Source organism: Peromyscus eremicus, chromosome 12 (assembly GCF_949786415.1).
Source record: "Peromyscus eremicus chromosome 12, PerEre_H2_v1, whole genome shotgun sequence".
NCBI classification, from domain to species: Eukaryota; Metazoa; Chordata; class Mammalia; order Rodentia; family Cricetidae; genus Peromyscus; species Peromyscus eremicus.
Window position 1 is genome coordinate 78,037,650 of NC_081428.1, and position 10,845 is coordinate 78,048,494.

A 10,845-nucleotide genomic window follows, 5' to 3' on the forward strand; every position below is an offset into this window, starting at 1 on the left:
TAAGAGCGCTGGCTGTTCTTCCAGAGGTCCTGAGTTCAATTCCCAGCAACCATATGGGGGCTCACAACCACCTATAATGAGATCTGGTGCCCTCTTCTGGCCTGCAGGCATACATGCAGACAGAACACTGTTATACACAATAAATTAATAAGTCCCGACTTTATGGCCTGTGCAGTTATCACCTTACTGGGAGAGTCCTAAAGGCAGCAGTCCTCACAACCTTGTCTCCCCAGGGCTGCCAGGGCCTATGTTGACTTCAAAGTACCATGCCTGCTCAACTAAAAACATTTAAATAGAAATAATTTGTAATGCGTCTTTTTGTGTCCGACAAGCCAGCTTCCAAGTAATGACATGGAGACTTCTTATTAATTATGAAAACTTGGCCTATAGCTTAGGTTTGTTCCTAACTAGCTCTTATAACTTAAGTCAACCCATATTTTTATTAATCTGTGTTCTACTGTTGTGAAATATTATTCTAACTGGGCAAAGATGTGTTGCATTTGTTTATGCTGAGGAGTATTTAACTGTGTAAAGGTGTGTTACTTTTGTTTATGCTGCATTTGTTTATTTATGTAAAGATTTCTTGTTTCACCTTGCCTGCCTAAGGCACCTAACTGGTCTAATAAAGAGCAGATTGGTCAATAGCTGGGCAGAGAATAAAAACAGGAGGAGAAATCTAGGTGAGACACAGATGGGGGGATGAAAGAACGATAGAAGAAAGAAGGAGGAGAAGGAGAGGGCCATGCCCGGCGCCCTCAGCCAGACGTGAGGAGCAGTGAAAGCTTTTACCTCTCTCCCTCTCTGTGTCTGAATCTTCCTGTGTCTCCACTGTCTTTAGCACACCTAGATTTATCTCCTGCTTCTTCTCTCTATGCTCAGAAGTCGCCTTTTATTAAACAAATCATAACAACATAACTTCACACAGCGTACAAATATCCCACAAGAGTAATCTGTGACCATTCAGAAACAGCACTGAAAGCTGGGCCTACGATGTTAGGATGTAAAGGGAAGACATCAGAAAGAACTGATAAGTAAGTCAGACACATGTGAAAATGACTCAGTGATTACACACTGGTAAGGAAAGTAGAACGACCTTCCCAAACATGTCTGTGTCCCAATCCCTGAACCTCTGACTCTGACACGGAGAAGGAACCCCTCTGGTTACTGTGTATCTCATGTTACATGTATCCCTTGGCAATCACAAAGGGCCTTAGAAAAGATAGACAAAGCTAAGAAAACAAAGAACACTGCATACAGTTTCAATAAACAGAATCTAGACAATACGGTGACAAGGAAGAGGCAGGAAACCGACAGCATCTGGGCAGTGACTCAGGCCTGCAATCCCCATTCAAGAGGCCAAGGCAGGACTGCTACAAGTTCAAGGCCAGCCTGGGCTAACCAGCCCTTGTCTCTAAATATGTAAGTGAGTAATAGAGGGCACTAGAGAGAACTTTTTCAGCAGAACGCTTGATATGCAAGCCCGAGGAACTGAGCTCTTGTCCCCACCTCCCACACAACCTGAGGAGCTGTGACTGCAGCCAAGTTTGAGTCCTAAGGATTCCAGCCCGGGCTCCTCATACTCACAGCAAGGGCTTCTCCCACTGAACAGACCCCCAGCCTTGCTCTTCTCCCTCTCTGTCTCACTTTGGTTTGGTTTCTCGAGACAGGGTTTTCGAGACATTTACGTTACCCACTTAAGTCCCAGGGAGCACTGCACAAGAAGCGGGGGCCGGAAGGTCAGAGGATGGGGAGGAGGCTACGTTTTTCTTTGTAATGTGGCAGGAGACCCCATTATCTCAGCTCCAATTGAAAGCCTCCCCGTGTTGCTCCAATAACGGCACAGTAGAGTCACAATACCATGGTACCATGTGAAACAAGAGACAGTGGCATGTAAAGCCTGCTTCCACAGTTAACACGGCCGAGAGGAGAGGGGGTGCTCGAGCGAGCACACATACGCACAATACTGTTGTATGATGTTTGCACGTGTGCCTATTTGTACCCATGAGGAGGTCAGAGGATGACCTCAGGTGTCAGTCCTTGCCTCCCACCTTTTCATTTATTTATTTATTCATTTGAGATAGGGTCTTTTGCTGCTTGCTGCTGCATACTTCCTCCTGGCTGGCCCACCAGCTTCTGGAGATTCTCTGTTTCTCCCTCCCATCTCGCTGTAGGAGTGCCAGAATTACAGATGCATGCTAGCTACCAGACCCTGTTTACATGGGGACTGAAGATTTGAACTCGAGTGTACACACACACCACACACACATGCACATATTCAGCCTGCATTTTACCCACTAATCCATCTCCTGAGTCCACTAATTTTGTGTGTGTACACGGTGTGACTGCACAGACACATGTACCAGTGTACATGCAGACCCTGGTCAGAGGACAGCTGTGGAGTCAGTTCTCCTTCTTCCACCCTCTGCGTGGGTTCCAGGGATAAACTCAGGTCCCTAGGCAACATGGGACTTTGCTTGCTGAACTACCGGCCCCTACTGAATACTTTTGAAACCAAAATGATGACAAGTACCTGAAATTACTAAATGCAAAAGCAGGCATGCTGTAGGTTATACACGTATGAAATTGTCAAAGAACAAAATTGATTGACTTTTTAAAAAGTGGTGGTACACATCCATAATTTCAGCTCTTGGGATTCTGAGAACCTGTTGGAAACAAACAATGAAGAAGGGAGAGAGAATCTCAATGCGATCCAAGCACACATCTATTATCCCAGAACTAGGGAGGCTGAGGCAAGCAGACAGAAAGCTTAAGGCTAGCCTGTGCTACATACCAAGACCCTGTCTTTTTTTGTTTGTTTGTTTTTTGAGACAGGGTTTCTCTGTGCATCTTTGGGATGTCTTGGAACTCCCTCTGTAGAAAAGGCTGGCCTTGAACTCACAGAGATCCGCCTGCCTCTGCCTCCTGAGTATTGGGATTAAAGGCGTGCGCCAGACCCTGAATTAAGAATAAAGAAAGAGAGGCTGGAGAGATGGTTCAATGATTAGTAGCACTTGTTGCTCTTGCAGAGGATCCAAGTTCAGTTCCCGGTACCCACAACCATCTGTAACTCCACACATAGTACGCATACATACATTCAAGCAAAATACTTATACACATAAATAAACAAATAAATAAATTAATTTTTAAGTGAAAGTTTCTAAAAATAAAGAAAATGGCTAAGCATGGTGACAAATCCCAGCACTCTAGGGAGCAGAGGCAGGTGGTTCTCTGAGTGTGAGGCCAGCCTGGTCTACAGAGTGAGACCCTATCTTAAAAACACAGGGTGGGCTAGAGAGATAGTTCAGTAGTTAAGGCCACATACTGCTCTTCCAGAAGACCCACTTTTAATTCCCAGCACACATATCGGGTGGCTCACAACAGCATGAAACTCTAGTTCCAGGGGATCTGACACCCTTAGGCATCTTTAGACTGCATTCACAAGCACAACCAGATCCCCTGCACCCCCATACACATAATCAAAAGTAAATATGCACTGTGGCAATGCTTTTACCTGCTCACTTACGAAACACCAAAGCAAGAGAGAGCAAGCAGGCCTCCCTCCTTAGCAGGACATGGAGAGGAGACACCTGGTGAGGATCAACCCCAACAAGCTGTGCCAAGCCATGTAGGTCAAAGAAAGCTACTACAGTCGTGCTGCCAAAGCTGGCAGACCACTTTTTTTGTTACTGGAAACCTGAGAGAGTCCTTCCAGAGACACAAATTCTCTGGGAAATAAAAGCTAAGTTTAAAGAATCAGCGGTATGAGTTTCATTGTTAAACTTTTTTTTTTTAATTTTATTTACTTTTATTTTATGTGCATTGGTGTTTTGCCTGCAGGTCAGATCTTTGAGTTACAGACAGTTGTGAGCTGCCATGTGGGTGCTGGGATATGAACCCAGGTCCTTTGGGAGAGCAGTCAGTGCTCTTAACCACTGAGCCATCTTTCCAGCCCAAACATTTTTTTTTTTTTAAAGACAGGGTCTAGGGCTGGAGAGATGGCTCAGAGGTTAAAAGCACTGGCTGCTCTTCCAAAGGTCCTGAGTTCAATTCCCAGCAACCACATGGTAGCTCCCAACCATCTGTAATGAGATCTGGTGCCCTCTTCTGGCCTGCAGGGATACGTGCAGACAGAACACTTTGAAAGAGAGAGAGAGGGAGAGAGGGAGAGAGGGAGAGGAAGAGAGAGAGAGAGAGAGAGAGAGAGAGAGAGAGAGAGAGAAGACAGAGTCTAGCCAGGCGGTGGTGGCATACACCTTTGATCCCAGCACTCAAGAGGCAGAGGCAGACAGATCTCTCTCTCTCTGAGTTTAAAGCCAGCCTGATCTACAGAGCAAGTTTCAGGACAGTCAGGGCTACACAGAGATACCTTGTCTCTGAAAAACATAAAAAAACCAAAAAGCCTAAAATATATTCTTAAAATATTTTAGAGTTCTGAACTAAGTGTTAGCTCAGTTGGTACAGGGCTTGCTTGCCTAGTATGGACGAAGCTGTGTTCAACCCTGAACACTGGTTATACATGCCTGTTTTCCTACCTGGAGACAACCTAGCACACACATCTGGAGTCTCATGGTTAGTATACAGATGTGGCAGGAGTCTGAGTGACAGGCTCAGGATTCCTCAGTAGATGGGGGACTTGCTGCTGGTTAGACAAATCACCAAATCAGAGCTATTTCTTCTTTTCTTAGACCCTCACATCACCAGTGAACAGTAGCAGCTCAATAAATGCTTTCTGAATGAAAGCGTGAATTAAGTAATTAGAAAAAAATAAAATCTAATGAGAAGTCGTAGTTTGGGATTAGAGGAAATGAACACAACTGTGGTGTGTGGAGGGACAAATGTAGGGAGTGTATGTCATCAAGGTGCCTCAGGTGCCAATCACGTCAGAGTGGCCTGCATTACCAACAGCTAAACTCGGCTGTCAGGTCTAGTCCGTCATACCAAAGCACTGAGCCTTTCTCAGGTCCATGTGACCTGAACTAAGTCCCCTGACACCTCTCTGAAAGAAAAGAGGAGAGAAAAATAGAAAAAATGGGCCAGAGAGAGGGCTCTTTAGTGAAGAGCACCAGCTGCTCCCCCAGAGGACCTGGGCTCAATTCCCAGCCCCCACAGGGCAGCTCACAACCATCTGCAACTCCAGTTCAAGGAGAACTGATGCCCTTTTCTGGCCTCTGAGGGGCACCAGGCGCACACGTAGTACACAGGCAAAACACCCGTACACATAAGCGTTAGAAAGAAAGAGGAGTGTGTGTTGGTTTTTCAGCACTCATCTATCTACTACACACATCTCCATTTTTGCTGCCTAGGAAAGCACACAGGAACCTCAGGGATTTTCTTGCCCCTAGAAATGCTGAGGGCATCTTTTCATCTGTTTTAAGTCAGCAGTGAATATGCTAAAGAGGCTGCCAGGAAACAGTCAACAGTACCACTCTTGTTCCAACCAGGAAAAGAAACTCAGGCTGCACTGAAGCTGGAGAGGCAGCTCAGTGGTTAGAGCACTGGCTGCTCTTCCAGAGGACCAGGTTCAATTCCCAGCACCCACATTTCCAGGAGATATGAAGGCCTCTTCTGGCCTCCACAGGACCAGGCATGAGTGTAGTGCACAGACATGCATGCAGGAAAAATATCCACACACTTAAGCTACTTTTTTATAAAATTAAAAAATATATACCTAGACACAGAAAAATTTAAATGCTATGAAAAAATTCAAAAATGTAAAATAAGAAACTTTGAGCCTTACATACCAAGGAAACACCAGTTTTACAAAACAATCTGAGTAATAGCTCATTTGATTTAAAACAAACCAAAACCAAAGCAAAACAGCAACAACAAAACCTAGCAAAATTTAAAAGCAAATTAATGCTTTATAGACCCTGAGTAAAATAATTTTCATTGAAGCACAAAAAATTAAAACATTCTTTTTTAATTTTTGTAATTCTTTACTGTGAAATAACTTAGGAGGCATGTTTGAAGCAAACTGAAACTGATCAAGGAATTATAATTTGGGTTATAAAACTCTTACTTTGAAAAATTGGGTTTTTGTTTTGGTTTTTCTTGAGACAAGGTTTCTCTGTGTAGCCCTGGCTGTCTTGGAATTCACTCTGTAGACCAGGCTGGCCTCAAATTCAGAGATTTGCCTGCTTCTGCCTCCTGAGTGCTGGGATTAAAGGAGTGAGCCACCATTAATTTTACAATATTTGTGTGTGTGTGTGTGTGTGTGTGTGTGTGTGTGTGTATACAGCTACAACTTGTGGGAGTTGGTTCTCTCTTTCCACAATGTGGGCCCCAGGAATCAAACTCAGGTTGTAGGGCTTGGTAGCTGTATTAGTAAGGGTTCTCTAGAGGAACGGAAGTAATAGAATGAATCTATATCAAACGGAATCTATATTGAAAGGCCATTTATTTGAGTGGCTTACAAGCTGTGGTCCAACTAGTCCAACAACTGCTGTCTCCTGACAGAAAGGCCAAGACTCTGGAGTCGTTCACTTTCTCACAAGGCTCACTTCACTTGGGCTTCAGTCCAAGTAGGTTCTAATACCACTGAGGGAATGTCTTGACAGCAGGACAGATCTCCCAGCTAGAGAATGGGCAGGCAGGCTAAAAGCAGAGTTTTTCTTTTATGTGGGCTGCCACCAGAAGGTGGCCCAGATTTAGGGTGGGTCTTCCCACCTCAAAGGAGCCAGTCAAGAAAAATACCCCACAGGTGTGCCCAGTTGCTTGGGTTTTAGTTGATTCCAGATGTGATCAAGTTGATAACCCAGATTAGCATCCCAGTGGAACAGCATTTATCTACTGAGCCATCTTACCAAACCATAACACTCTTGCTTTAATGAAAATTCCTAGGCTGAAGAGATGGCCCAGTGGTTAAGAATATTTGCTGCTCTTGCAGAAGACCTGGGGTCCAGTTCCCAGCACCCCCCATAACTCTAGTTTGGGGGGCTCTAACACCTCCATCTAACCTCTGGAGGGCAGCAGGAACACATGCTGCACATATATACAGGCAGATAAAACATTTATACACATTAAATAGAAATGTCTTTAAAAAGAACAAAAACTTAAACAGTGTGTGTGTGTGTGTGTGTGTGTGTGTGAGAGAGAGAGAGAGAGAGAGAGAGAGAGAGAGAGAGAGAGAGAGAGAGAGAGAGGAGAGAGAGAGAGAGAGAGAAAGAGAGAGAGAGATCATATACCATACACAGAGTTCAGGCACAATGGATCACACTCACCAAATAGGAAATAGAGGGAACAGTTCAAATGCCAAATTCTCAGACGCCTGCCATGGGCCAATCTCACAAGCAAGCCCTGCAAAGGCAGAAGCTTTGGATCTGCTCTGTTAACTCTTTTGCACAGAAGTGATTGCTAAATATGGTCAGTGTTTCTAAGTGCTTTCCAAAACAAGTAGTTTTATGGACTTTAAATTATACTGTGATCTTGACAACTCAAGCAATTATGACAAGAAACAAAACTAATAAGGTTACAATTAAGGAATTTGAAGGTCTTGTTTTCTATTGATTTGGTTACCGGCAACCAAAGCCAGGGCCCTGTTCATGATAAGCAAGCGTTCTGCCAAACACACACACTCTACCATCCACCTATATCCAGGGCTCCCACAATGTTCTTTTAAATGTTATTTGTTTGTTTTTCTGTTTATCGAGTGTGTCTGTGTCCATCATCTTACCTACCTTTCATGTTTTTGTGACTAATGAACTAATGAATAGGAAACAAGTTGAGCTTGAAGTGCACTTTTCAGATTGCTGAATGAGAAAGAAAGCTATTACTGTTAAAGATGAAGTGAATCTTAAGAATCACCCAGTTTAGGTCATTAAGGGGGGAACTGCTCTTCCAGAAGACCTGGGTTTGATTACCAGCACCCATACAGTGGCTCATAAGCATCTACAACTCTAGCCCTAAGGGTTCTGATGCCTTCCTCTGGTCTCCACAGGCACACATCCAAGTGGTGCGTAGATATATATGCAGGCGAAACACTCACACATAAAATAAGGTAACTTTAAGAAGTGACCCAGTTCAGGCTGGCAAGATTAACATGTGGACCGAGACTCTTGCCACCACGCCTGACAACCTGAGCCCAGAACCCACATGGTAAAGGGAAACCAGCTCCCACAAGTTCTGACTTCCTTCTTCCCTCTCTACTTCTCTAAACAAATGTAAACATGATTTTTTGGGGGGGAGGGTTAAGGTTTATTTATTTTTATTTCATTAGTGCATTAGTGTTTTCCTTTGTGTAGCTCTGTGTACCATAAGCATGCAGTGCCCATGGAGAACAGAAGAGGATATCAGAACCCCTGGAACTGGAGTTACTGACAGTTATGAGCATCATGTGGGTGCTGGAACTTGAACCTGGGTCCTCCAGAACAGCAGCCAGTGCTCTTAACTGCTAAGCCATCTCTCCAGCCCTTCATAGGCTGGTTTTTATTCATGTCTTTTTATTGACCTTCCTAACACCCCTACCAATTATTGTTCTGCATTTTGGGTTTTGGGATTTTACAAGAGAGAACCAGCATGTGGATTGACCTGTCAATCATACTTATGTAATGGCACACGCTGTCAACTCCAGCACTTGGGAAGCCGAAGCAGGTGGAGCTCTGCTTGGTATCCTTTAGGAGTTCAGGAAAGCCAGAGCTTTGTGAGATCCTGTCTCCACCAACGGGGGCAAGGCAGGGAGGGGGAGTTTGTTCAGTTTATAAAGACCCATGCAGCCAAGCCTGACAAGCTGTCCATCTCTAGCACCCACATGGTGGAGAGAGAAAACTGACTCCTGCAAGGTGTCCAGTGACCTCCACATGCCCACAATAGCACATAACTAAAAAGAAAATAAAGTGAGGGTTTGAACAGATGCTCTTCCAGAGGACTCCTGTTTGGTTCCCTGCACTCATGTGGTAGTCCACATGATTCCAGTTCTAAAGGAATGACCTCTTTGGACCTCTGTAAATAGCAAGCACATACATGGTATACAGAACATATATTCAGGTAAACATACACATAAAATAAAAATAAAATAGTTTTTAAAAAGCAAGTAATAAGGGATAAAAATTTATTTACATGGTTGTACCACTCAAACTCATATTCTTACACTTACACATACATCTTTTTCCTTTTGAGTCAGGATCCTGACATGTTGTACCAGAATTCCTAGACCATCTAATTTTTTTCACTTAAAGATGTTATTTTTATTATTTATGTGTGTGTGTGTGTGTGTGTGTGCGTGCGCGCGCGCGTGCGTGCATGCAAGTGCACATGGAGGCCAGAAGAGGTCTTTTGTAATCTCCTGAAGCTGGAGTTATGAGCAGCTGTAAACTGACAGACACGGGTAATGAGAACCCAACTCTTGTCCTCTAAAAGAGCAGCTACCACTCAGCCCCCTCTGTCCAGACACTGGGCTGTTTCTGAGTAGCATGGACTGCAGGTGCACGCCACCATGTCCAGTTTATACTCTCTCTTTAGCCAGAAGTCAGGTTGGCATTAGATCTTCCAGAACCTGTTCACCTTGCAGGTAAGTGATAAAATCAAGTTTGAGAACGTACAAGGTCAAAGACCAGTTCACTCTGCCTTTCAGCATCTCCCACCAGCAGGCAGCTGTGTAGGTCACCCTGGTTCTTATCCTGATCAGGAAATATTCTCTTTCCATCTTTCAGAAAGTTGGATGGACAAACACCCCCCTCCCTTCAGTGCTAACGTCTCTTCACACATTCCTGGGAGAAAAGAAGCTGGCTTTTATCGTTAATCCATTCGGTGCCTAGCCCTGAGCAAAACGCTTCCTATGTGAGCTCATTAAATCTTCGCTTGTTTTGGGTAATCAAACAGGCTATGAGCACTGGAGCTTTTTTCCTAAAGACTACACAGTAGGTAACTGTAAAGGACGAAACTCAGGTCTGACTAAAATCTGTCTTCTTCCCACCATGCTTAGTTGCTGTAACAGAAGCTGGTTGGCCTCCTTAATCCTGGGGTTATATCCTCCAACGCCCCCCCATCCCAGCTCCAAGCATATCTTTCATCTTCCGAGATAAGGGTTGGTATGTCTTCTGACACATCTTTCTCTGCTGAAGCAATCCTGAATTTAGTTCTCAGCCCACTAACAGTTCACTGCCCATTCCTGCCACTGCACCTTCTCGAAACACGCCACCTTTTGATGCAGTCTGATGCTACCATCTCTTAAATACGCAGTCGATGTGCAGATCAGAAAACACTTTCAGACACAGTGCTCTATCTGTCCTCCCCCACAATCCGATGAGGAGGGCAAAAAGCGGGGCGCGGTGGGGGTGAGGGCTATCCCATTTTAAGAGAAAGACACCTCTCCAAGGTCACGGAATGAAAAATGAGAAATTCAGGACCGAAGGTCCAGATTGGACCCTTGTCCTTGGCTCATCTCGCCATGCCTCGCAGGCGCTCACGGTCCAGCCACAGCCTCCGCCGCGGAGATGTCACAGCCGCAGTCCGCCCGCCCACAGCTCACCAGCCTCCCACTCCCACCGGCACCGGACCTCCCTCCGTCCTGCCGACCGCTCGACCCCTCTCCCCCCGAGCCCCCCGCCTCGCTGCCTCCTCTCCTAAGGAGCCCCCTCTAGTCGCAAGTGGCCTTCTCAGACCCCAGCAGCGTCCCGCCGCTTCACCACCTCCTCCTGTCAGTCCGCTGCGTTACCTTCTCCAAGGATGCAGGTCTCTGCACAGCCAGGGAACGGGCCAGTGAAAGCACTGTGTTGAAATAAAAGCCTCGGGAGGTGCCGGAGCCAGAGCCGGACCCCGAGCCGCCTCCGCCGCCTCCCCGGGCCCCAGCAGCCGCCATCACAGCGCGCGCCCCGGCGCAGGCGGCTGGGTTCGCAACTCGGGGCCTGC

At 45.6% G+C, this 10,845-nt stretch overlaps 1 protein-coding gene across 1 annotated transcript in view; it reads right to left on the bottom strand.

The window, feature by feature from the left end:
* Positions 1-10,838, bottom strand: part of Pi4ka (phosphatidylinositol 4-kinase alpha) — a 121,949-nt gene extending 111,111 nt beyond the window's left edge. The window contains exon 1 of the mRNA XM_059277046.1: positions 10,652-10,838. Within this exon, the coding sequence (XP_059133029.1) occupies positions 10,652-10,795 (144 nt within the window). The 5' untranslated portion in view covers positions 10,796-10,838. The remainder of the gene's footprint in view (positions 1-10,651) is intronic.
* Between the last annotated feature and the right edge of the window lie 7 nt (positions 10,839-10,845).